The sequence below is a fragment of the Festucalex cinctus genome, chromosome 13, assembly GCF_051991245.1.
Source record: "Festucalex cinctus isolate MCC-2025b chromosome 13, RoL_Fcin_1.0, whole genome shotgun sequence".
NCBI lineage: Eukaryota > Metazoa > Chordata > Actinopteri > Syngnathiformes > Syngnathidae > Festucalex > Festucalex cinctus.
This window is the reverse complement of record NC_135423.1, coordinates 13,163,520-13,189,377: the sequence shown is the minus strand read 5'-3', so window position 1 is coordinate 13,189,377 and position 25,858 is coordinate 13,163,520. Positions and strand designations below refer to the sequence as shown.

The following is a 25,858-nucleotide window of genomic DNA, read 5'->3' as shown; positions in this document are numbered from 1 at the left end:
AAATTCGCCAAGTTTTAATACACCTGACAACTCTTTCGATTTGTGAAAAAAGGAATGTCACCGCTAAATATTCTTTAGTATAATTTAGCTTTGTTCTCTATTGTTATGCTCTCATCTAGTCTCGATAAGGATTACAATAATGTACTTCACACAGAATGTTTAAGTTGGATTTATTTGAAAAGCACAAAACAAAACATTTTTGATGAAGTTTGGCACTTGAAATATTGAGTTTGATAGCATATACACAAAGGTGGCTGTATATGTAAGAGAGGCTGGTATCATTGTTTAAAAAACAGCTTTTGATCATGGGTTTATTTTGGGGGAGAACAATTGTGATTTGAATTATTTGTAGTCCCCCCACACGCCCACCGTCTTGCCATCCCACTCTTTGGTGGACAGACACTTGACCATGAAGTGTCCCAAGTCGTGTTTGGAGATGGCTCGGCCCCTCAGCGCCTTCTCCGTCGCTGAGTAGCGTTCCGTCAGAGGAAGATCGTCTGCGTGTCACATTGGAAAAAGGAATGTAAGGAGGTCAGTGATTTTCTTTTCGATTGCACTGATTGCTTGATAGAAATGTTTAAGCATATAAATGCTATATCCAAACACATCATTCATGTTGAATATGACATGAATATAATGAGATCCTAATGAAAAATTAAACAGTAAAAGTTGCTGTGCAATGAAAAAAAAATCATCTTATTGTAAAAGTAAATAAACAAAGGAAACTGAATTAATTTTGAGTTAATTATGATCTTCAATCATTGTATGTTAATTAGGAAATATTAGCATCTTGAAACTATTCAATAGAATTTATTTCAAGACTGTTTTCGTTTTATTTACTGTATTATTATTGTTTGTTATTGTTCAGTCCACACTCACTGCCAATGTGAGGTGGCATGACGGCCACATAGTCCAGGCCGGACGCCTTGAGGACTTCGTACATCCTATCGTGGTCCTCGGTGACGGCCAGCAGGCGCGGCGGCACTTTGGAGCGGTCCCACAGCAGGAAGGCTGACTCACGGGAGAGGGTAGAAGTAGAACACAGATCATTTGGAAACATTTGGAAACGTCCACATTGGATGAAAATGTCAAGTGTTGTACCTGACATGCAGCCCACAACTTTGCGGATTCCGCGAGCCTTCATGGCCTCCACGATGTTTTTGGTTCCTTCAGACATGGCGGTGGTCGGGCCTCACAAAAACACATCACAGTCAAGTTTGTTTGTCTGTCTACATTTTTTTTATGCGGTGTCACATAGGCCAAACATAACATTTACCACAGTTTACTTGTAAAAAAAAAAAAAAAAAAAAAAAAAATCAAAATGTAATTTGACCATCTTTGGAAAGATAACGTACCTATCATTAAAAACAATCTAGGGTAACCTCTCATACACCCAAAAACCTGGCGTGTGTGCAGTAAGGGAGGGACTTAGCAAGAGTCAATTAGCTTTTGAGATTTTCAGATGTTTTCAGTTTTGAGCTTCCTTTCACACAAGTTTTGACTATCAAATTGTTGAAAAAGAGAAAGGTTGTTTGTTTAATGTGAGCGAGAGTATTCTTCATGTGATCCGAGTTTTTGTTATAGGAGAATTTAAGAGGTTTTCATGTGTAAGGGAGGTTTTCTAGTGTGGCTTTTTTTTTTGTGTGCCTATAGAGAGTAGTTTTTGGTGTGTTGTGAGAGATTTTTGTTTTGTGTGTGAGTTTTTTGTGAAGAGTGAGAGCAGTTTTTGTTCTGTTGTGAGAGATTTTTTGTTTGGTGTGTGTTTTGGGGTGTGAGTGACTTTTTGTGTCTGTTTTGCGTTCCTAGAGAGAGCAGTTTTTGGTGTGTTGTGAGAGAGCAATTTTTTGTGTATGTTGTGAGAGATTTTTGGTTTGGCGTGTGAGTTTTTGGTGTGAGTGACTTTTTGTGTCTGTTTTTGCATGCCTAGAGAGGGCAGTTTTTGGTGTGTGTTGTGAGAGATTTTTGTTTGGTGTGTGAGTTTTTTGTGTGAGTGAGAGAGCAGTTTTTGGTGTGTGTTTTGAGAGATTTTTGTTTGGTGTGTGAGGTTTTTTTTGTTTGAGTGAGAGAGCAGTTTTGGTGTGTGTTGTGAGAGATTTTTTGGTTTGGTGTTAAGAGTTTTTGGTTGTGGGAGATTTTTTTTCTAGACTACCCATTTTGGTGTGAGTTTGTTTATGATGTATGAGAGGTTTTTGAGAGTAAGAGGGTTTTTGGTGTGATTTTTGTGAGTGTGCGTTTTGTTTGTGCAAGAGTCTTTTATTGAGCGTGAGGGTTTTTTGTGTAGGAGAGAGTTGTGTGTGTGAGAGAGAGGTTTTTGTGTGTGAGTGAGTTATTATGTGAGAGTTTTTTGGTGTGTAAACGAGCAAAGGTTTTTGTTGTGTGTTGTGTGAGTTTTTAGTGTGAGAGTTTTTGTGCGTGAGGAGCTGATCTGTGTATGAGAGTTTTTGTTTTTTTTGTGCTATCGGATAGCGGGTGTTAATTGTCTTCTGTGTTCTAGTGTTTCGTTCTCACTGAGGTCGTTCCTGGTTCCCAGGATGATGATGACAGCATCCTGCCCCTCCATGGCTTTCTTCACATCGTCCTTATTGAGCACGTCGCCCACCACCACCCTGGACGCCTTGTGGTCCGCCGGCAGCCTAGCGACGTCTCGCACCAGAACCGTCACGTTGTAGTCTGCAGGATGGACAAAGGTGGGCAGGTGAGCGAATGAGCACCACTGGAATGTGCCCTCGTGTGATTGGCTGCACTGTCATATAAAGGCGGATACATCAGGACCACAATCCACAATTGGCTTTTTCTTTGGCTTTTGTGTGTGTTTTTCTTGGCTTTTGATGATAACCTTAGAACTGGAAAGCAATACAGTACAGCAGTATCTAACCTTTCTTCAAGACTAAAAACCTCTCCCTCAGGAGTAAAACCTTCTCATGGGACTAAAACCTTATCTGGGGAATAGAACCTTCTCTCAACGATTTGACGCCCAGCAGGTGCACCTGACAACTTGTCCTTGCATCTTACACTCACACACACCTACGCTTGCGTGCGCGCACACATTCACACCCAAATTGGACCAAACAGTCAGAGTGACATCGCCCCTCCTGTACAAACAAGATAACAAGCATCTTCCATTACCATGCCGACCTAACCTGACTCAGCACTTTTTGAAACTGGACTAATTGCTTCGTCACATTAAATGTTTTTTGTCTATGTAGTTTTTTTGTTTTTTGTTTTTTTTTTTTGTTTTTTTTTTATGAAATGAATATAGTATATTTTTAATGAATCCCATTAGAAATAGTCAATGCAAATCATAACCTTCTTAAAATAATGGCCTAAGTCATATATTGACTAAAAAAAAAAAAAAAAAAAAAGTTGCATCTCCTAAGGATGCTGGCCACCTATGCTCAAATAGCTGCATCTGCCCTTAGTTCAACAAATAATTCAGTTCTACCAGTGAAATTAATTTAAAAAATAATGCTGTAATATAATCAATATTTAGTTACATTTTTAGTGTTTTCTGAAAAAAAAGAGAAAATAGGCCATTATTTTAGGAAAGTGATTCAATACAGTAAATCAATACATAAGTCAAGTCATCCTTATTTAGTGCTATATTCACATTCAAAATATTCAGTAGTTTTCACATTGCTGTAAGTCCACATTGAATATACTCAACATTGCAAATAAAAAAAATCAAAGGTTCAGAATTTCCAAGAAAAATTGTTGAAAAAGTTTTTTTTCTCACATTCAAAATTTACTATATTTCTAAATCATTCAACACTGTCAGCTCTAAAGCATTCACTTGCAAATTTCGAGTTTGTTTGGTATTGTAGGGTAGTTTGTATATTATTAAAATATGGATCCACCAGGAAAAAGTTTCATTATTATTATTATTATTATTATTATTATTATTATTATTATTCAACAATTTTTAAACGTCATTTGGGTCCATTGAAAGTCACTACAGCACACATATCTTAAGTTTTTTTGTTTTGTTTTTTCTCCAGCGACACACAGTTACGTCATGGAGGCGTGATGTCATCTTTCGTCTCTCACCTGCAGCCGCGGCAAGAGGCAAGGTGGCTAGGCCGGTCATTCCCGTCGCCCCAAAAATGACCACATTCTTAATGGAGTCTGACATTGCCAGCGATAAGAGCGTCCTGAGAGTGCAGTGAGTCCAAAAAATAGTCACATTTAACTCACAGTCAAAAGTCAGTCAAGCTATATTCAGCCTCCTCGTGCCGCTTCCGCCTATTGGGCTCCTCCCCTCAAGTTCATTTAAAGATACAGTATCCTCCCCAAACAGCCCTCCTTTAAATAAATAAATTTAAAAAAAAACTTTCACTTCCGTCACTTGTGAGACACAGTAACAAATTAGTACACATTTTGTTTTTAACTAATACTCGGAAAGAATCGTAATTGCATATTTACACTTCTTGTTCTTCTACGTCTTCTTGTTCTTATATTCTTTTTTTTTTATAATACAATTATTGATCAATATTATATTGTACGAAGGTGTCTGTGTTCCTGCTCTGCTATATTTAACGTCTTCGGACCTAGATAATTGCATGACATATTTACGTGTCGAAACCAATAAAAACGTATAATTTGGATGATGTCAACACTTCTAGTTCATGATTGGATCCTAGCTAACTAATCACAATCGCAAGTTGATTTGCAAGACGTTCATATTAAAAATGTTACGGGTAAGCTTGGTAAGTTTACAACATGTTAGAGCAATATTATCCTGGCCTCCACTATAACAAAAACATGAGATACCCCCCCCCCCCCCCCAAAAAAAAAAAGACCATATTGTTCTTATGTGGGGAAAAGAGTCAAAATCAGTAAATAATAATAATACTAAAATTTTGCCCAACAAATAGTCACTGTATGTATTCTTATTGCATGTTATTTTTCAAGATAATATTGTATTTGATATCTTATGATATAAATTATGATAAGATAATATTCATATTCTCATTTTATAATTGTTATATTTATAAAGACAACTTTATTAAAATACTTGAAGAAAATTGGCAAAATTTGTAAAGTAAAAATATGCATTGCAAATTATGTTCGAAAGGGCCCTCTAGTGTCGATTTGGTGATCTCTCGCTCTCTCTCGGCCCCTCCCGCCCCCGCTGCTACTGCTTTTTCCCCGCAGCTCCATCTCCAAGAGGAGGAGGAGGTTTTGTCAGGTGGTAACGTTGGTGGGGGGGGGGGAGGAGAGGGTCCGTCCTATGGATGTCATCATCCTCCTCAGCAGCCGCAGCCTGGCCAGCACCTCCCGGCCCGGCGCTTAATCGGCGGCCTCCTCGGCTCGGCTCGTACCGACTCGCCGGTGCTGAGCAAGCCGGCGACGAGTACTCGATCGCCGGGAGACACAAAGGTCCGTCCTCGGCACCCGCGCGGAAGGTAAGACGGGGTACAGCCAAGGAGAGAGGCGGGGGGGTAAGCTGAGGGGATAAGGTTCCACTAGGACCGGTGGGTGGGAGAGTCGGCATCCGGTCATGCGTCAGGGCTGCAGGGGCACCGCAGTGGTCCGGCCGTGCACGGCGCACATGTGATGGATGGTGCACGCGTGACGAGTGTTGACGGTGCACGTCAGAGGGCGCGTGAAAGTGAGAGCATCCTTGGCCATGTAACAAGCAGCAGGCCTTATATAGCAGCATCAGTACCACACTAGCTGCACTGCTCCTTACTTTTCATGACATTTTTGTGCCATAGTGGTAAGCATGTCTGCCTTGGTGGAGTTTTCATGTTCTACTCGTGCTTTAGTGGGGCTTTGTTAGCATCAGTGAAGATTATAAATTGGCCATATGTGTGAGTTAAAGTGCCAGTTGTTTCTATTGTTGACCTGCGATTGACTGGTGACCAGTTCATGGTGTATATCCCACTTCTCTTGCCCAAAAGTAAATTTGTGTATTGATGATTCCAAGCTGAGCATGAGTTTGAGCACTTTTGTGTGTGCCCTGAAATTAGCTGGTGGCCACTGCAGGGTGTATCCCTCTTCTGTCATTAAGTCAGTGCACAGGTAAAAATTAAATACACTTTTTTTTTTTTTGTATGTTGTCCGCGTGGTTGCATGAATTTTTCCTCCCGTGTTTCAAAAACAACACACAAAAAAACCAAATGCATGTAATGTCATATTCATCAAAGACTCCATTGGTGAGGTCCTGAGTCAATTTTATTGTAGTTATAAAAAAAGACGAAAGAAACGCACTTAAAATGCTCATAAGTATCTTTATTAACTATAAACTAGCAAGTCAGGTGTTTAAGAATACTTTATGATGGACCATCACGTTGTAATATAGCTTGTCTGTCTCACTGATGGAAGCTAACGGCTAGTGGCTGCATCTAAATATACACGTTCTCACTCGATGTGCCGGGAGGTGAGCAGGATCGTCATGATTTTACGTTTTGACATTTTTGACAAGAAGGTGACAGCTTTGATGAGGATTCAGGTCAAAAAGGGGGAACACGCCTGCAAGAAACAATGTGATGTGACTGATCAACACTGGCAGCTGTCTCGCTCTTTCTTACAAGATATGAGTGGGTGTGTGTGTGTGTGTGTGTGATGAAGCAGCATGTGGCTCATCCACATTCATTTTGCTCATGGGGTATCGACACTGGGGTTGCTTCAAGCGGAGAAGAGGCGCTCCACCTTCTCATCCGATAGAAGAAAAAAAGTGTGAATGTTGCTAGTCAATCTGGCGGTTGCTTTAGCTGATAAATGCTATCTTGGTTGACTGTTCAACAGCTGTAAACAAGCCGATTGTTTGTGTGTATATGCATGGTAGGCATCAAGGGCGCCATGGCGAATGCCTCGCCAGATCTGGACAACGCCGACGCCCAGCGCCAACTCAACAACAACAACCGGCCCGTCAGCTCGGCGTTTTGGGAAACGGAGTGTACCAGCGCCAAGTTGTTTGAGTGTTCCCGCATAAAAGCCCTGGCAGGTAATCAGAACTGTTCTACCAGGGCTGGATGATATGACCTTAAAATAAAACATTTCAAAAAGCAATTGACAATGACATTATTCAAAACAAGTTACCTCAACCCTCTTTTGTGAGTTGCTTTATTTCTCCTGATACAAAAACAGCTTTGAAAGTGTATTTTTTCCTAACAAGTCTTCTGGATACGAATCTGAATAATTAAAGATTATTTAAATCTAACTTAAATTAATCATTAAAATCAATTAATCACCCAGCCTTATGTAACGATATACTCTTGCCTACACTGAGCACTACTTTTTTGTCCCAATACTTTTGGTCTCAATCCCCTCAGAGGAGCGAGATGCCGTCCAGAAGAAGACATTCACCAAATGGGTTAACTCCCACCTGGCACGAGTGTCCTGCCGCATCTCAGACCTCTACAACGACCTGCGCGATGGCTACATGCTCACGCGGCTGCTCGAGGTCCTCAGCGGGGAGCTGCTGGTGAGAGCCCGGAGATTTTTTTATGCTAAATATATGCAAGCTAACATCTCGGGGCTGCTAACCTCAAGTGCAGCATTTGTGGCCGATTTGTTGGCCGTTCACGGTTCACCGCATAAATGTTTAAATAATAAATTCTAATGCTAATTTATAGCATATTAGCAGTCTGTGTGGAGTGGCCCCTACATTGAAGGAAAAAGCTAACAATGCTATCAGCTAGTGGGCTAATTGTGAGCATTCTAGACATCTGCTTGGATCCATTATAGGAAACTTTGGAATACGTAAGCGCAATAGGATATAATGTTGTCTTCTAACGTGCAAATGATGTGCTTGTTTGTTAGAAGAGCTGTGTGGAGAAGTAGAAATGCTCATTCCATGTTTCGGAAAATTCCACAAAAATGGCAGCCACTTGTCACATTGCTATTAAAATGCTGACGTGCTGTTAACTGGTAATGGGCTATAAATGTATGTTTTTTCACCCCTCCAGCCGAGGCCAACACGAGGCCGCATGCGCATCCACAGTCTGGAAAATGTGGACAAAGCCCTCCAGTTCCTCAAGGAGCAGAGAGTCCACCTGGAGAATGTGGGCTCCCATGACATTGTGGACGGGAACCACCGCCTCACACTGGGCCTCATCTGGACCATCATCCTCCGATTCCAGGTACCATGCAAAAACACACCAGATGTGCTGGAGGCCCAATGCTGATTTTGCTAGGATGTTAAAATGCCAACATGCTAACAGCTAGTATGTTAAATTCTAGCAAATTGTGTGCACGCATCCTATGGAAATATAATCATAAAGTAATAGAAACTACCCAGCTAATATGCTGACATGCTCAAGCTAATTTGCTTACAAGCTAACAGCTAATATGCTAAGATCTACCAACCTGTGAAATCTCGTGAATCTCGTAAAAAACAACTCAAAGGCTAACAATGCTAATGCAATATGCTAATATTTTCCAACCTGCGTGGACCAGTCAGGAAAGTATTTAACAATACAATAATAATGCACTCTTCAATGGACCTACTAAACTGCTAACACGCTAAAGGCTAGTATATAAACAGCTAGCTTGCTAATATCTTGCAAACTGTGAAATGTTTTCTAATATTTCAAATCTTAAAAACATTTTGTTGGGAGTGGTCGCTAAAAGTATTTTGAATAGAAGAACAGTCTAACTGTTAGTATTGTTAGAATTTAATGGCTTTAGAGAACCTCCATCTGTAGTTAAGTGAACATACACTGCTTATATTACTTTGATTTTAATATGAGCTTTGATCTATGACCGCCGCTGCTGTGGAGGCTGTAGTGGTAACCTCCCCCAAGAAATGCACAGATGCTCAGATACAAAAACCCCTCACCCCCAATGTCGTAATAGTGACTGGCCATGTGGTGCCCCCAGCCTGAGCTGAATATAGGGCCTCAAAACTGCCCCCAAAACCACCAAAATGAATATAATGAGCTGGCCTTGCAGCCACCCAATCAGTTGCTTGATATTTTCTGAACGTCAGTCACACACAGCTGCAGGGGTTTTTCTTTCCAGGCCTCACACAATGGAAAGAGTCCAGTGGTCCAGGGTGGTCCTGAGCTTCTCTGTTTATTATACATGAGTGGCACATAACAGTAAAATACTTATATGGCTTCAACCGGACCCTCGCATGGCCTCCTGCTGCGGTCTCTCCTATTGTTATGTGGTCGACACATTTATGAACCACCTGGACTGTCTATACTTTATTTTTCCATTTTTCAAATGATCAAATTACATGCTAATCGACTGTATGTACAAAGTATGTAGTAGCCATTATGATATTTATTTGTGTTTATTTCAAATACATGACTAGAAATACTGTAGAATCAGTGATCAAGATAGATTAAATGAGTAGAAATTAAAGATGACATAAAAGCTAAAAGCACAACATACAATATTGTATATATTGGGGTTCAGAAAAAAATATGTTAACTATATATATATATTATACATGAAAACATAAAGAGATATACTTTACCACATTACCTCATTACCTCATACTCATAGTTCTTTCATAAAGTCAAGTAGGAAGATGAGATTTGTGGGTTTCTTTGTAAGGAACAATTCCTTCTCGTAATTCTTGTTTCCGCCTGTGCTGAAAGTAGAGAGGGTTGACAGCGCACTGATGAAGCAGACAAGGAAGATAAAAACGAGGAGGTGGAGGGAGTAGCTGGAAAATGTATTTATAGAAGCATACAGTATATAGGAATACACTTCCAAACATATCAAGTATTCAAGTCACAGTCTAAAGGTTTCGTAGAAGGAAGGAGGTTATTATTTGGACAGTCAACATAAACTTGGATAATGATGCTTGACTCAGGCATTGTAATTTGAGCGCAAAAGAAATAATGGAAAATAGAATCTACTATGCAGTATGAAATAATTAAATAGTGTACACCACACATAACGTTTGAAGGGAACTTTTTTTTTTTTTTTTTTTAAAGCTAGCCATTCCAGGAGTCTTTGAACAATATCGATCTTCTGAGTCCTAGGGAGAGTTGTTGTTTTGTGTTTTTACACAGATCCAGGTGATCAAGATCGCCACAGCTGACAACAGAGAAACACGCTCGGCAAAGGATGCTCTGCTGCTCTGGTGCCAGATGAAGACTGCCGGGTGAGGGGAAGACCTACATCACAGCGAACACATTTTGAACATTTAATTATTTAATTAATTACATTATTTATTTATTTATTTATTTATTTATTGCATTCTAGGTACCCTGAAGTTAACATCCAGAACTTCACCAGCTGCTGGAGGGATGGCCTGGCCTTCAATGCGCTCATACACAGGCACAGGTTGACATTTTTTTATTTTTTTATTTATATTTTACTAAGTGTCCCTTTCTGTACACAAGTGTTACACATGTACACTATTAACAGAGCCAGGAAAAATTTAATAAATTTTCTCCTTGTGTTGAGAAATAAGGTCACCAAAATGTTTGCGTTTCAGAATGACTTAATGTCGAGATGGCATCTATTTATTTGTATTACCGGTATTTCTATTTTATTTATTTATTTATTTTTACATTTGTTTTCTATTTATTTGTTTTCTATTTATTATTTGTAAATGTATATGCTTTAACACATGATACAACAAATAATATTTGTATTTTTAAAGCAACTAAGTGAAAAAATTAAAGGGATACTTTACTTATTTAGCCATTTTTGGCAGTCAAACATTAACATTTTGCCTATAATACATTTTGATATTTTCATTATTTTTCATGTACAATTAGTACCTTTAAAAACACATTTTGCAACTTGCTGTCGACTGAAAATGACATCACAAGGGCTCAAGTAACCAATCACAGCTCACCTGGTTTCTAGGTTTGGTCATGTGACATTCACAAGCTGAGCTGTGATTGTGAAATAATTGAAAGTATCAAATTAATTATAGACAAAATATTACCTTTTTATTGCTATAATAGGTTAAATAAGTGAAGTATCACTTTAAGTAAAAAGCTGGTATATTTTCATTTACTTTTATTTTGTATTTGTTGTAAATAAATATTTTTAAAAATAACATAGTAAGTACGGTAATACAACAATTTTATAATAATAATAATAATAATAATAATAATAATAATAATAATAATAATAATAATAGATATTTAAAAAGTAAAATCAATATCTGAATTAAATCAAAGAAAATATAAAAAATCAAAAATAAAATTAAGTATATAAATATAAATACTTTGTTATATGTGTCCAACTGTCCATGTTTACGTTATCTGCTACATATTTTTTACCACACAACCTGCACCTTCATTGATTGTTTCTCCATAATAGTCCTTTTTATTTTAATTTTAAACTCCTATTTCACTTGACCTAAAATACATCTCCCCCCATCTTCAAATGAGTGAAATATGTTATATAGAAATAGGCATACAAGGTTAAACGGTCATCACAAAGTGAAACGTGCCTGAAGAGTGTCCTACTTCTTTGCTGCAGACCGGATCTGATTGAGTTTCACAAGCTGACCAGGTCCAACGCCACTCACAACCTGCAGCAGGCCTTCAACGTCGCCGAGCAGAACTTGGGCCTTACCAAGCTGCTCGACCCCGAGGGTGAGCACTGAACCTCTGTCTTGTCATTTACCTCACTTAAAAGTGATCTGTAAATAATTGACACTTGATCATGCACAGATGTGAACACGGAGAACCCAGATGAAAAGTCCATCATCACCTACGTGGTCTCCTACTACCACTACTTCTCCAAAATGAAAGCTCTTATAGTGGAAGGCAAGAGAGTTGGCAAGGTAACAGGAGATGAATTTCCTCCCTTCCTTCTCTAAATGCGTTTTGATTCAACCAGTCATAATGCGCGTCAGGTACTGGACAACTGCATCGAGGCTGAGAAGCTGGTGGGCCGTTATGAAGCGCTGGCCTCGGACCTGCTGGACTGGATCGAGAAGACCATTGCTGTCATTGGCAACCAGAAGTTTGCCAACTCGCTGACCGGTGTTCAGCAGCAGCTGCAGGCCTTCACCACCTACTGCACCGTCGAGAAGCCAATCAAGTGAGTTGCGGGACTTCTACATCCGCAGTTTACTTCTTTCAAGGAGACATATTATATAGAAGTGACTTGAATGTTGGGTCTTTGCAGCGCAGGGTTATTATAGTTTTGCAATTTTAATTTCATTTAGTTTTGATTTCGTTTTGAGTTTTGTTTTTTAAATTTAGTTAGTTTTAATTAGTTTTCACAAAATAATTAATTTTAGTTTAGTTTTATTAGTTTCGGTATTAGTTTTAGTTTTAAAAATGTGTATTCCTTGTGCGCAATATATTTAAAAACACCTTGGTTAAATGAAAAAAGTAAAAAAAACGTCTTATCTAGTGTCGCATTTCGGCTGAGTTAAATAAAAAAAAAAAGCAGGTTTGCTGAGCCATTGGAGCCAAAAGTCAAGCATGCAAAATTGTCGCCTAGGAGCGACCTCATTTGAAGGTGCTTTTCTATTGGCTGCTGCTAGATGACGTCACACACTTTCATATGTCTTTATTCCAGTTAATATAAAAATAAATCTACTTCAAATCACATTTAAAATCATCCCCAAAGGCTCATGCATTAAATTAATTACCAAAGACTAAAACTAAGGACATTTTCACTATAATTTATTTGTTAGTTTTAGTTAGTTTTGTAAACGTAAGATATAGTTTCAGTTAGTTTAAAAAAAAAACATTTTTGTTTTTATTTTTTAAATTTTACTTTTATTTATTTTTGTTAGTTTAACTAAAATAAACCTTGCTGCAGTGTTGAGAACACCCTAAGTACACAGGGGATGCAGGTGGTACCATTGGAAAAAAAAAATCTCCATTTGTAAGCACAATAAATAAGCACAATAATTGTAGTTCAATAGGCCATTATAAGTTCAGGAACCGTATTTGATAACAGAATGGGAAAACTCTAATGCTATATATTTTAGCCACAGCATCTGTCGACTGCCTGATTCTTATGCAAGAGTAAACACCTCTGGTGGTTGTTCGATAACCTCCCTCATAGCACCAACAATGATGTCCCATGTCAATATAACTTCTCCTGACTGCAGGTTCCAAGAAAAGGGGAATCTAGAAGTCCTTCTCTTCACCATCCAAAGCAAACTAAGGGCCAACAACCAAAAAGCCTACTTGCCTCACGAGGGAAAGCTCATCTCCGACATCAACAAGGTGGTCGTACGAGATATTACCCTTTTTAACTTAATTTACTGTTGAGCCTCACGTAGCTTCTTCTCAGGCGTGGGAGAGGCTGGAGAAGGCGGAGCACGAGAGGGGCGTGGCCCTGCGCAAGGAGCTGATTCGCCAGGAGAAGCTGGAGCTGCTGGCTCAGCGCTTTGACCACAAGACCACCATGAGACAAGCGTGGCTAAATGAGAACCAGAGGCTCGTGTCGCAGGTACTGGAAAGAGCAACAATCAAACAATCGGGGCTTCTTGATGTCACAGAATAACGTGCTAGCGTTAGAAAGCTCATCCCTGATGATACGGGTTTAGGAGTTAGAAAATTCATCCCTGTATGACTTTCCATTAAAAAGTTATTTCCAACCGCAATCATCCGTGAATAGCTGAAACAGCTGAAAATCTTGGCTCGGACGATTCGCTATGTCATAGAAGAAAGCTCAGTCATAAAAATGTCAAAGTATCAGTTAGATTCATCCCTGTATGACTTTCAGTTAAAAAGTAATTTCCATCCGTAACGATCCGTGGATCCATGGAAGGCCGGAACACCTGAAATCACAGGTTGGACACTTCCCCGTGTCCTAGAAAGACACAGGTGGTCCCACCAGTAACAAATATATGGGCGTAGAAGTCAGATTCTGAATTTAAAAGACACTTAATCCCAAGCTTGGTGTTCTCCGTCCCCCCTAGGACAACTTTGGTTATGATCTCCCTGCGGTTGAGGCGGCCATGAAGAAGCACGAGGCCATCGAGGCGGACATCGCCTCGTACGAGGAGCGAATAGGTGTGGTGGTGGAACTGGCCGCCGAGATGGAGGTGGAGAGCTACTACGACATCCGCCGCATCTTGGCCCGCAAGGAGAACATCCTGGGACAGTGGAGTCTGCTGAAGGAGCTGGTGGCGGGCAGGCGGACCCGGCTGGAGAAGAACCTGGCCCTGCAGAAGACCTTCCAGGACATGGTCTACATGATCGACTGGATGGAGGACACACAGGTAGCTACGGTTTTAGAACGGGAGTGGATAAACTTTTGTGCTCAGGGGCCATGTTTGAATTGAATAGAAAAAAGAAGTACAGTAAATATAAATAATATGACTATGACAGAATAAAATAATTTATTCTTTATGTATAAACTTGGAGTCAAGTTTATGTTTATAAGTTTATTTACTTATAATTTATTAAATTAACATTAATTTGCCAATTATATAATCAAAATACAAAATGTTAAATGTGTTTTTTTTCTCGTTGAGTATTTTTACATTTTATTTATAATTAATTAAATAATCAAATTTATTTTAAAATACATTGTAAAAATATTATACATTTTTATTTCACTAATATTTTAATTTAATTATTTAAATAAATTCACCAACTATTTAAAAATATGAACTTCAAAATTTAATGGAAATATATATAAAAGTGTTTACTTTATTAATATTTTTATTTAATTTACAATAAATTACATTTAAAATGTCCAACTACATGGAAAAGTGTTTATTATATAAATATTCTATTTAAAATAAATTTATTCACCAATTATGTATTTATTTACACTTGAAAAACATGAAATGTATTATGCAAAATTGTGTATTTTTACCATTTTTTTGAATAGTATAAATAATATAAATAGTAAATATATCGTATTTTATTCTCATTTTTAGAATTTTATTATTTTTAATGTGTTTACATTTATTATATTATAATCAATTATCCAATTATTTCATAAAAAGAGAATTTGTTAAATGAGTATGTCAAATGTTTTTAAATAATATTTTTTTTATTTTATTTACACCGCAAACTAAATACTAATGTGTATGTAAAATTGTATAATTTACTAATATTTTTCTTTTTATGTTTGACAATAAATGATTTAACTAATTATTTTATAAAATAAATGTAAAAATATTGAATATATATTTAAAATGGTTTATTTTAAAAGTATTATGTTTTTGTTTTCGTATTATTTAGAATATGTTATTTTACGTATTTAATTAGATAAATGAATAAAAATACATTACAAAATAATAAAATACACTTTAATTGCGATAACCAGTTTTAGACTAAAAAAAACGCCAAAAACAAAGATGACAGTTCTCAAGGAATGCAAAATTTTCAGTGAGCCAGCGTAAAGAAAAGCAATTCAATGTGGCCATACTTTGCCCACCCATTGCCAAGAACCTTCAAAATCCATCCATCTGCCGGATGTAACAAACCTCATTTCCGTTTCCCTTGTAGGCCCAACTGCTGTCCAAAGACTTCGGGAAGCATCTTCCGGAGGTGGACGACCTTCTGCAGAAGCACAGCCTGCAGGAGGCCGACATTGGTGTGCAGGCTGAGAGGGTGGAGACGCTCAATGCTGCTGCGCTCAAATTCACCACCATCGAGGGTACACATACACTAATTCACAAACAGAATAGAGGGTAGCAACCAGAAAATGATGATCCTGCATTCTAGAGCGCAACGTGATTGACTGCTATGTTGTTGTCATCTCCAAGGTTACCAGCCGTGCGACCCGCAGGTGATATGTAACCGGGTCAATCACGTCTCGTCCTGCCTTGAGGAGCTGAAGGAGTTGGCGGCCAAACGCCGCTCTGAGCTGGAGGAATCCAGGCAGCTGTGGGACTTCTTCCAGGTCTGAGACGGAGACTCAACTTCTATGTTAAAATGCTAACATGCTAACATGAGTCCTCCAAACAGGAATTGGAGGAGTCTGAGGCGTGGATCCGGGAAAAGAGCTCAATTCTAGGGGCTCAGGGCTATGGGAAAGACCTCAGCAGCGTGTTGAAGTTACTCCAGAAACACAAGACCCTCGCCGGAGAACTGATGGCTCACCGAGCCTTGCTAGAGGTATGTGTCCCATTAACACTGTCAAGCAGGAAATTGACTTAAGATATAGGTTTATAAATTTGAAACCCTAACCTCATAATCTGACCTTGGCTGGAAACACCAAATCCCCATATATCCCTAAATTCAGTGGTGATAATGTGCTGACATCTCCAGACAACCATCCAGCGCGGTCAGCAGATCCTGAACGAGAAGAGCTTGGGCACAGCGGGCATCCAGGAGCGCATGCTGGACGTGACCGACGAGTGGACTCAGCTGGAGGAGCAGGCGGCTCAGCGCCTCGCTCATCTACAGGAGGCGCTCAACTTCTTCCAGTTCTCCACCGAGACGGACGACCTGGTGGTGTGGCTGCAGGACTCGTACCGCCTGGTGTCCAGCGAGGACTTCGGCCATGACGAATACTCCACGTGCTCGCTGCTCAAGAAGCACCGCGGCGTCAGCGACGACATCGACAAGCATCGGCTGCATGTGGTGGCGCTGCGCAAACATCTGGCGGTGCTGCCGATGCGCTACAGAGAACAAGAGGTGGGTGGTGCTTTTGCATCTGTTTCCAACAGAACGCGCAGTCTTGTTAACTCATTCACTCCCAGACATTTTCACAGAAGCAATCCCCTTCACTCCCGGCTCTTTTACTGGATTTTGACTGATTTTGCAAGGCCCAGACAATATTGTGTTCTATTGCTATAAAAACATGGAACATACCAAAAGAAAGATTAGACTCTTTTCATCAGGAAAAAAAAAGTATATTTCTGTTTCCGTTTTGCAGCAATTAACATTAGAATATAGCTAAATTTCATCATTATTCCCAGATCTACTTAGAAATGTGAGGAAAAGAGCTTTTTTCAACATGGCCCCGGTTGATCTCTTGCTCTGCTGCCACCTGCTGGCTTCTGTAATAACTACCATTTCTTCAACCATTCTTTGCAGTTGAGTGGCTGCATCAAGCTATATGCTGTAGCATAAAAAACGTGTATATATACGTCTTTGGGACACTTAAAACATTTGAAATAGAGCGTATTTATACGTTTTCAGGAGCAAATGAGTTAAAGTGAACGAGTACCTAATTTCGCGCCTGCTATTTGTGATCTTGAAAAATTATTCCCAAACATTAGAAACCTTGTTATTTGAAAGAGTTGTGGACCACTAAAAAATAGTTTCAAACGTGACTTCTAGCATTATCTTTCATTGTTAGCTTAAGTTAGCTTCCAATTTTAGCGCTACCATTTACTGTCCAGTCTAGTGATGCAAAAATGAAGCTTCATGAAGCGTCGTGAAGCACTTGCAGTATTTTTTGACTTCTTGAGAAGGTGCTCTTGGTTTAAAGATGCAATGGAAATTGATTACATTTCGACTCAATAATAGTCAAAAATATCACACTACTTTCCACCCCTGTGTATTTATGAAAAAAATTCAATGTTGTGATTCTTTATTATCTACCTCAATTAGAGTTGTTAATAACTTACTAATCACTTGCTGCTTTTCAAGCCTTCACAAAATTCTACCAAACAAGTGTGGCATAAATATAATTCAGTAAATCACAAGTCAGATTACAACAATATTACAAACAAATCTGTGGCTTTAACACTTCAACTTTTCATGTTTCATGAAACAATATGTGGTCTGTACTTCTTAAGCACTAAACTAATCTTGACACTATGTAAATAAATCAGTATACATATACATTTTAAAAGTAAAACCTATCAACTGGCCGAAATGAAGCAGTTATTTCCCCAAAATGCAGCCTTTATGATTTGAAAATTACATTACACTTACAACATTGTGATGTCAATTTGAATTAGATGGATTGTTCATCGCTAAAATTATTTAGAGATGCATGGAAATTGGAAAACTGGTGAGGTTGAAATTGTGAAAAAGTGAAGTTGGTTTATATATCGAGTGATCACCATGCTTCTGGTGGCTTGCGATTTTGTGCAGGAAGTGCAGGTTCGCATAGTGGAGGTGGAGCAACTGTACACGGAGGTGGTCGAGGTGGGCGTCCTCCGCCAGCAGTGGCTCCACGACGCCCTGGCCGTCTACCGCATGTTCAGCGAAGTCAACGCCTGCGAACTGTGGATAGACGAAAAGGAGCAGTGGCTGAACAAGATGGAGATCCCCGAGAAGCTGGAGGATGTGGAGGTGGTGGCGCACAGGTAGGGTACTACCGGAAAGTGAATGTGTTTCTAGTTGGGGTTTTTAATATTAGGTTGGACCATGTTTTTCTTTTTTTCTTTTTTGTCACAGATTCGAGTCCCTGGACCAGGAGATGAACAGCCTAATGGGGAGGATCTTGGATGTCAACCAGATAGTCCAGCAGCTTCTGGATGGGGGTCATCCGTCCTCCACGGAGGTCAGAGGCTGTCAAGACCACCTCAACTCCAGGTACTGACACAAAAGGTATTTGAAGTTCCAACATAGAACCACTCAAGTTGGGGCGAATGAGAAGCACAATAAAGGCATTGTGTGGAAAATCTTGGATAGGCTAGAAATAAGAAGAGTAATGGCTGTGCAATGAATCGAAATTCAATTACAGTTTCAATTTTTACACTCCATAATTACAAAATCAGCATAATCTTAAAAAAATATTATTACTACTAATTTTTGAGTTGTTCAAATTTATACATTTGCACCTTTTTAAAATTTAAAATAACTAATTTAATTATTTTTGTTTCATCCAAAAGGAAGTTGCACAATTATAGTGCAACTTATTTGTCTTTTATTTTTTATTTATTTATTTTTACGTTTAAACATCTTCTTGTTTTGTATAAAAAATAAAATAAATAAATGATTGTCCTACTGCACAGTGCACATGCTGCACTCCAACTTCAAGTTTTTTACCAACAATATATCCATCCATCCATCCATTTTCTTGACCGCTTATTCCTCACAAGGGTCGCGTGAGGTGCTGGTCCAGGGTGTACCCCGCCTACTGCCCAAAGCCAGCTGAGAGAGGCTCCAGCACCCCCCGCGACCCTTGTGAGGAATAAGCGGTCACGAAAATGGATGGATGGATAAATAAATAAATAAATAAATAAATAAATATTATTATAAATATATATTACTTTAAATTCTGTTTGGTGTTTCTATTTTTTTAATTGGTCTTAATATTTATTAAATGCGTAAACATTTTCTTGTTTTGTATCATAAAATAAATAAGCGTTTGAATAATCCTGATTTCAATTATTGCCAAAATAATTGTGATTATTATTGTTTCCATAATCGAGCGGCCCGAGAGTGATGGGCATGAGGGTGTGGCTGGGCAGCAAAAGTAGAATAGAGTTGTGGGGGTTGGCTGGAAATAAGGAAACTGATGAGAATGAGGAGAGAGATGTACTGTAGGTGTGTAGTGGGGCAGAAGATCTTGCGTGGTGTTGGAGATGAGTCAAAAAATCTTGAATGAGATGGAGATAATGAAAGGGATGGGAATGAGAACGGGATGTAGTAGTGGCCTCACATTCACTAGATCAGACTACCAGTATCTCTCACATACACACTATACGACTTATTTAACAGATGGAACAGCATCGTGGCTCTGGTAGAACAGAAGAAGGGACAGCTGGAAAGCATGCAGCGTCTTCAGAACTACCTGCTGGAGTGTAGCGAGATCAAGTCTCAGATCCAGGAGAAGCGCAAGGCCATTGACGCCACGCAGTATGCCGGCAGCGACCTGGGCGGCGTACTCGCTCTGCAACGCCGCCTCTCCACCATGGAGGGGGCGCTGTCTGTGCTGGAGCCCAAACTGATGCACCTGCAGGTGAGGCACGAGGAGGCAGGGGTGGCAGGGATGAACCTGCTGGAGAAAAAAAAAACAGAACAGAGATAAAAAGGCAGAAATGTGGAGGAAACTTAATGTCTGGTTTTGTTTTTGTTGATGCAGGAGGAAGCGGAGCATCTGGCCACCGCCCACGCTAACCGGGCCACGGAAGTCCTGCTTCCCTTCGACGGGATCAGCGTGGAGTGGGAAGAGCTTAAACGCACCCTGCAGGGCTGCGAGGACTCGCTTATGGTGGCCAGCAAACTGCAGAGCTTCATCCAGGTCAGCAGGTGGCGCTCATGCCAGTTAACTGACAATTACTGGAAGCATTAAAACTAGGGGTGTCGGGCAATTAAAATTTTTAATTAATCACATGACTTCAATAGTTAACTCACGATTAATCACACATTTTATATCTGTTCTAAATGTACAATAAAATGCACAGTATTTTTAAGTTACATTTTTCATGTTCTTTGGAAAAAAATGTTAGGCTAATAGAAATATGGCTGCATCTTTTAGTCATTGTAAAGTAATTTCATAGTTCATAAATTTGAGTTAAAATTAAAAAGATGTACTGTGCTGTAAAAAAAAAACGAGTATGATATTGATTTGGGTTGCTGTCATTTTCTGCCACTAGATGGCATAATTGTATTTGTAAGACAGTGACAGCTCAGTGCATTTTTCTTTTCACAGCTATCTAATCTTTAACATTAAGTAACTTGTGAAATTCTGCCCATTTTTAAAACTGTAAAACACAACTTTACCCCAGTATCCACAAATATAAGCATTATTATTAAATTTATTACTGCTAGATTTTGACATGAACATGTCTGCTGCATTGCGACTGAAATTCCCCCAGTACAGTAACTTTCTAAGTAAGGAGCGGTCATTAATCGCGCATTAAAAAAATTTGTGGCGTTAAAGGAACTTTAAATTAACTCAAAATGAACGCACTAATTTTGACACCCTGACATGAGTGCCCAATGCGTGCCATATATTTAATCTGATTGTTCCTTGCAAGTTATTCATGATAATACCCATTTATACAAAAGAAATAAACACAATTAATCTGTATAATCCACAAAACAAAATATAGTCCATGTCACACTGTCATCACGAGAAGACGTGTGCAACAGACACCTCGTTCAATTACTCTAATGTGATGATAGTTCCTTGCAAATTTTGCATTATTGCACAACAGAATTAAACAATGACTCAAAACAGTGTCAAAAAATAGTCAACATCACATTTATTCTGAATTAAAATACAATGCAATTGCCTTCCATCAGGACCTAGACTTGTTTCTGACCTGGCTGGTCCAAACGCAGACGTCCGCCGCCTCGGATCAGCTGCCCAATGACTTGGAGGAAGCCGAGAGACTCATCAACAAACATGCTGCATTGAAGGAGGAAATTGGACGGTGTGTACCTCAGAGTTGAACCACAATACATTGTTAACAAAAAGTCAAATGCACCACACCAGTCAGCCATAGAAGATCCAAATCAAAGTCGTTTGTTTACAAAACGTCACACTCGAATGCACCGTAATCAAGTTATTTTGTTCACAAAAAGTTTAACTCAAATATAGCACAAGAAAAGTGGTGTGTTCACAAAAAAATGGGCACCACACTTAAAGTATTTTTGTTTTGCTCACAATTTTGGACTCAGAAGTTCCAAGTCAAATTCATTTGTTCACAAAAAGTTGTCACAAGGTTCCGCCACAGTTGACAAAAAGTTAACTTCAGCGGACCTCCGCAGGTACGAGGAGGACTACGAGCGTCTGCAGGCCATGAACGAGCTTCTGGAGTCGGAGGAGGCGCCTCTCCCTCAGGCCGCCCTGCAGCAGTGGCTGCAGAAGCTGGACGTGGGCTGGAACAAGCTGCTGGAAATGTGGGAGAGCCGGCGGGACGTCCTTGTGCAGGCGCACATATTTCACCTGTTCCTCCGCGACGTCAAACAGGCCGAGTCATTCATCAACAACCAGGTGAAGAAATTCAGGGATTGAACGGAGTCGATTTTGCCGCAGATCCCCAAATCAAAGCTGTTTGTATACAAAAAATTACCCTCAAATCCAGCGTTCTTTGTTCACCAAAAGTTCAATGTAAATGCATCATACCAACTCAAAAATCTATTTTGTTCTTAAAACGCTGGACTCAAATAAACCACAACAGTCCATCCATCTATCCATTTTCTTGACCGCTTATTCCTCACAAGGGTCGCCACAGAAGTTATTTGTTTCCAAAAAATCACTTGCTGTGTCTTATAGGAGTCGGCGCTGGCCCATGTGGAGCTTCCCACCACGGTAGAGACGGTGGAAGCTGCGGTGAAGAAGCACAAAGACTTCACCACTACCATGGAGCTCAACCTGCACCGCATCAAAGCCGTCATTGAGGCCGGCGAGAGTCTCATTAGCCAGAACAACATCTACTCGGAGCGCATACGGCAGCGCGTGGACACGCTTGCCAACAGGTACCCAACCATTAAATAATCGGGATTGATTATGTCTGCTAGCTTAATGCTAACTCATAATGGAAAATGCTATCGATGAGCTAATGAATAGCATCAGTGTTGCGGTGTTATTGTAGAGAAAATTTTTGGACTTGTTTGTGTTTCATTGTGGGAATGCTGAAAAGCATTCCCACATATGTTATTCAGGTTCTTTATTATTATTTCAGGCACATTTTATTCTCCACACATTTTTGATGTGCAAAAACTCCCACATAATACATCCAATTTACACTGTTCAAATTTCAGCTTACTTCCAAAATTCACTACATCTTGGGTAGATCGATATCATATGATTCCACATAACTGACAGTACTCTCACAATTTAACGTTAAAGATAAACTTTTCTCCATTCATTTTCAATGGGACTGACATTGAACCTTTCCAAGTCCCACTTTCCACGGGATCCACGCCCACTTCCATACATGCAACTGGCCATCATTACCGGCTCTCTGATACTGCTCAGCAAATCTCACTTGGGAAATTTTTTATTAGCATTCAGCTTTCAGCATTCCCATGCAATTTCTGTAGAAATTGCACTTTGTCTAGTTATAATTAATTAACCTCTTTTGATACCATTAAAGAATTTGAATTAATATTCTTTTATTATCAATACACATCATATACAAATACAAAAACATATTTTACATTTTTGGACCAATACTTGTGTCCACAATGGTGTATTTCCTCAGACTAAATGGTTCAGACTAATGTGAGTGCAGCTGTCGCATTGCTAATCAGCCACTATACAACAATGAGCATTAGCAGCCACCACGCCATCGACACCTGCCCATGAAATTAGTCTTATTGTGGTGCGTCTGTGTGCGTGTATGTGCGTGTAGTGGGGGCAGGGCGGAGTTTGTCATCGGCTGAGGGGTTTATGTGCCTATCTGCTCAATATAGCTGTTCGCTATTACATTACCATGATTTAACAATACTGATTGAGCATGTACCTATTTCTGCTACAATTATTAGCTTTCATTGGTCAAAATTTCCAATAGCTTACATAGAATTTTAATAAGTTGATCAGTGTGTGGGTTTTTATTCCAAATCCTGTATTTATGTTAATAATTTTGCTAATATTACAGGACGCTATCTCTATCTCTTGTAAAGATAGTGTCAGGATTTGCGGTAAATGTGGAGCCAAATGCAGGAAAGGAAGGCACCAGGGAGGTTGAGGTGCTCAAAAAAGAAGTGTACTTTAATCAAACAAAACAAAGGGCAAACAAGGTATTTGGCAACTGAAACCAAAACAACAAAGTCCAGATACTAACAAAAAACTTTAACAACTAACAAACACCTGATGGAGGAAAAACGAGGCGTAACAACAACAGCAAGGCAAAACCTCGGCAGCATGACAGCGGGAAAATAACAATGAGCCAACAAAGGACAGCGGGGAGACAAGGAACTAAATACACACACTAATTGACAATGATTAGACAAAGCTGGGCAAGACACAGGTGGCAGGGGAAGCTGATTGGTAGATACAAGAGGAAGGGCAGGCAACAGAAGTGGACAAAACAATATTAGACTAAGACGAGGGGATGACACAAGGACAACAACTCAAAAAAACAGAACATGACTGACTCAAGGAAAAATGAGGAAAAACAATCAAAACACAAACCAAACCTGATCCATAACAAAAGCAAGCCCGGAAAAAAACAAAAAAAAAACAACCCAAACCATGACAGAAAGAACTACGGAAAGTGTGTTTAACCGATGTGCTTATTGCATGCAGGGGTAACCAGAACCGGGAGCAGGCCCAGCAGTGGTTGGAAAAACTCAACGACCAGTGGGCTCTCCAAAGGTTCCTCCAGGACTGTCACGAGGTGAGCGCATCAAAGATCATAATTGTTTCCTTTTGAACCTTCTTTCTCGCTCCCATTTGGTCAGTTGGTTTGTAAACAATGTAGGTTTTGTTCACATGGCCAAAAATCCAAATGTGTCGAAATGTGTCACCACAAGCCATGTTATTATTTCAACAATTATGACCAAACTAGCAGATCAGATCCAAATTCAAAGCATCTGATCACAATGCATCAACCAGTCATACATGATCCAATTTGAAGTTAGATTTAAATGCACTGCACCATTCACAGAATATCCCAAGTCAGCATGTCAGTTCCAGAATATTCCAAAGTCATGTTCTCACAGTTTCTTTCATGTCATATGATTTTTTTTTTTTTAAATTTGGTGATGCGTTTTGATTTGCTTGGCTTTTCAGCTGATCTGCAGGATGAAAAAGAATGCACACTTCGGATTTCAAAAGCACGCATGGTCTGTAAATTTGGGGCAGCTTCCATTTCTGTACTCAAAGCTGGTTCAGTTTGTGCAACTTTGTCTTTGGTTCTGCTTCATTATTCATGAGTGTGGCTTCTCATCATTAATTTACTACATGAAAAGCACTGGACCTCACTCTCTCTAATTATACTGTACAGTATGGTAGAGTGTATGTGAAAGACAAGCATTTCAGGAAAATACAAGAAATGTGATGAGAGAAGGAATTTTCTTTTCTTAATTCAATAGATTAGAACCACATTGAAACATATTCGAACTCCACACATCTTCAACTTGTGTTAGCAATTGTTATGATGCGGTGCGAGGATGTGGTGGATGGTGGGGAAATGGACACCAAAGGCGGAGAAACATGACAGGAAGACAAACGGGAAGGCAATATATGGAGCTTTATTTACTGCATCAAGGACTGGATGGAACGTGGACTGACGTGGCATGACGTGACTTGGGTTGACAAGGAAAAGACTTGGCATAATATGGAGATGACTAGAGTTGATGAGGGGACTGGAGAAGACGAAGTGACTGGAGTAGATGTGGAGACTTGAGGAGACTGAGGTGACGTGGTGACTTGAGGAGATGTACAGAGTTGAGGAGATGTGGAGGCTTGAGGAGACGTGGAGACCTGAGGAGATGTGGAACCTTGAGTAGGTGTGGAAACTTGAGGAGACGTGAAGACTCGAGGAGATGTAGAGATGTGGAGACTTGAGGAGACGTGAAGACGTGGAGACTGGAGGAGATGTGGAAACTTGAGGAGACGTGGAAACTTGAGGAGACGTGGTGGCTTGAAGAGAAACTATACCAGACTTAAGGAAACTAGACCAAACTTAGATAAACTCAACTGGACGTAACGAAACTTGACTAGACGAAACAAAACTTGACCAGACATAAATAAACTTAACTAGACGTAACGAAACTTCACTAGATATAGCAAAACTACCACTCAGCTTAGCACCCTTCACTAGACAGGGCAGGGCAGGACAGGGCAGGACAGGGCAGGTCAGGGCAGGTCAGGGCAGGACAGAGCAGTACAGGGCCGGGCCGGACAGGACAGGACAGGACAGGACAGGACAGGACAGGACAGGGCAGGGCAGGACAGGACAGGACAGGACAGGACAGGACAGGACAGGACAGGACAGGACAGGACAGGACAGGACAGGGCAGGGCAGGGCAGGGCAGGGCAGGGCAGGGCAGGACAGGACAGGACAAGAAAAGGTAAGGTAATGCTCCCACACCGCGTGAACCAAACACCACTCCCTAAATACCAACACAAGCCACTAACGATAGACAGCTCGAAAACACAGCGGGCAGAGGGAACCAATTAGCAACACACACAGGTGGACCTACTC

At 39.9% G+C, this 25,858-nt stretch overlaps 2 protein-coding genes across 3 annotated transcripts in view; one reads left to right on the top strand and one right to left on the bottom strand.

Annotated features, from left to right (window-relative positions):
* Positions 1–153: 153 nt before the first annotated feature.
* Positions 154–4,255, bottom strand: blvrb (biliverdin reductase B). Its single transcript, XM_077541281.1, has 5 exons — positions 4,045–4,255; positions 2,509–2,670; positions 1,102–1,191; positions 880–1,011; positions 154–497 (listed from the first exon to the last, which is right to left on the bottom strand). Exons 1-5 carry the CDS (start codon positions 4,127–4,129, stop codon positions 343–345), a joined length of 624 nt encoding a protein of 207 aa, XP_077397407.1. The 5' UTR covers positions 4,130–4,255; the 3' UTR covers positions 154–342.
* Positions 4,256–5,222: 967 nt separating this feature from the next.
* sptbn4b (spectrin, beta, non-erythrocytic 4b) overlaps positions 5,223–25,858 on the top strand; it is a 43,825-nt gene continuing 23,189 nt past the window's right edge. For both annotated transcript variants that reach the window (XM_077540281.1, XM_077540280.1), the window contains exons 1-24: positions 5,223–5,402; positions 6,788–6,946; positions 7,275–7,426; positions 7,911–8,084; positions 9,972–10,063; positions 10,165–10,245; positions 11,401–11,516; positions 11,595–11,707; positions 11,780–11,967; positions 12,995–13,112; positions 13,180–13,338; positions 13,811–14,113; positions 15,354–15,504; positions 15,614–15,750; positions 15,816–15,965; positions 16,119–16,487; positions 17,898–18,112; positions 18,204–18,341; positions 19,473–19,713; positions 19,837–19,995; positions 21,003–21,133; positions 21,471–21,696; positions 21,979–22,181; positions 23,956–24,046. In XM_077540281.1, the coding sequence (XP_077396407.1) occupies positions 6,802–6,946; positions 7,275–7,426; positions 7,911–8,084; positions 9,972–10,063; positions 10,165–10,245; positions 11,401–11,516; positions 11,595–11,707; positions 11,780–11,967; positions 12,995–13,112; positions 13,180–13,338; positions 13,811–14,113; positions 15,354–15,504; positions 15,614–15,750; positions 15,816–15,965; positions 16,119–16,487; positions 17,898–18,112; positions 18,204–18,341; positions 19,473–19,713; positions 19,837–19,995; positions 21,003–21,133; positions 21,471–21,696; positions 21,979–22,181; positions 23,956–24,046 (3,852 nt within the window). In that variant the 5' untranslated portion in view covers positions 5,223–5,402; positions 6,788–6,801. The remainder of the gene's footprint in view (positions 5,403–6,787; positions 6,947–7,274; positions 7,427–7,910; positions 8,085–9,971; positions 10,064–10,164; positions 10,246–11,400; positions 11,517–11,594; positions 11,708–11,779; positions 11,968–12,994; positions 13,113–13,179; positions 13,339–13,810; positions 14,114–15,353; positions 15,505–15,613; positions 15,751–15,815; positions 15,966–16,118; positions 16,488–17,897; positions 18,113–18,203; positions 18,342–19,472; positions 19,714–19,836; positions 19,996–21,002; positions 21,134–21,470; positions 21,697–21,978; positions 22,182–23,955; positions 24,047–25,858) is intronic.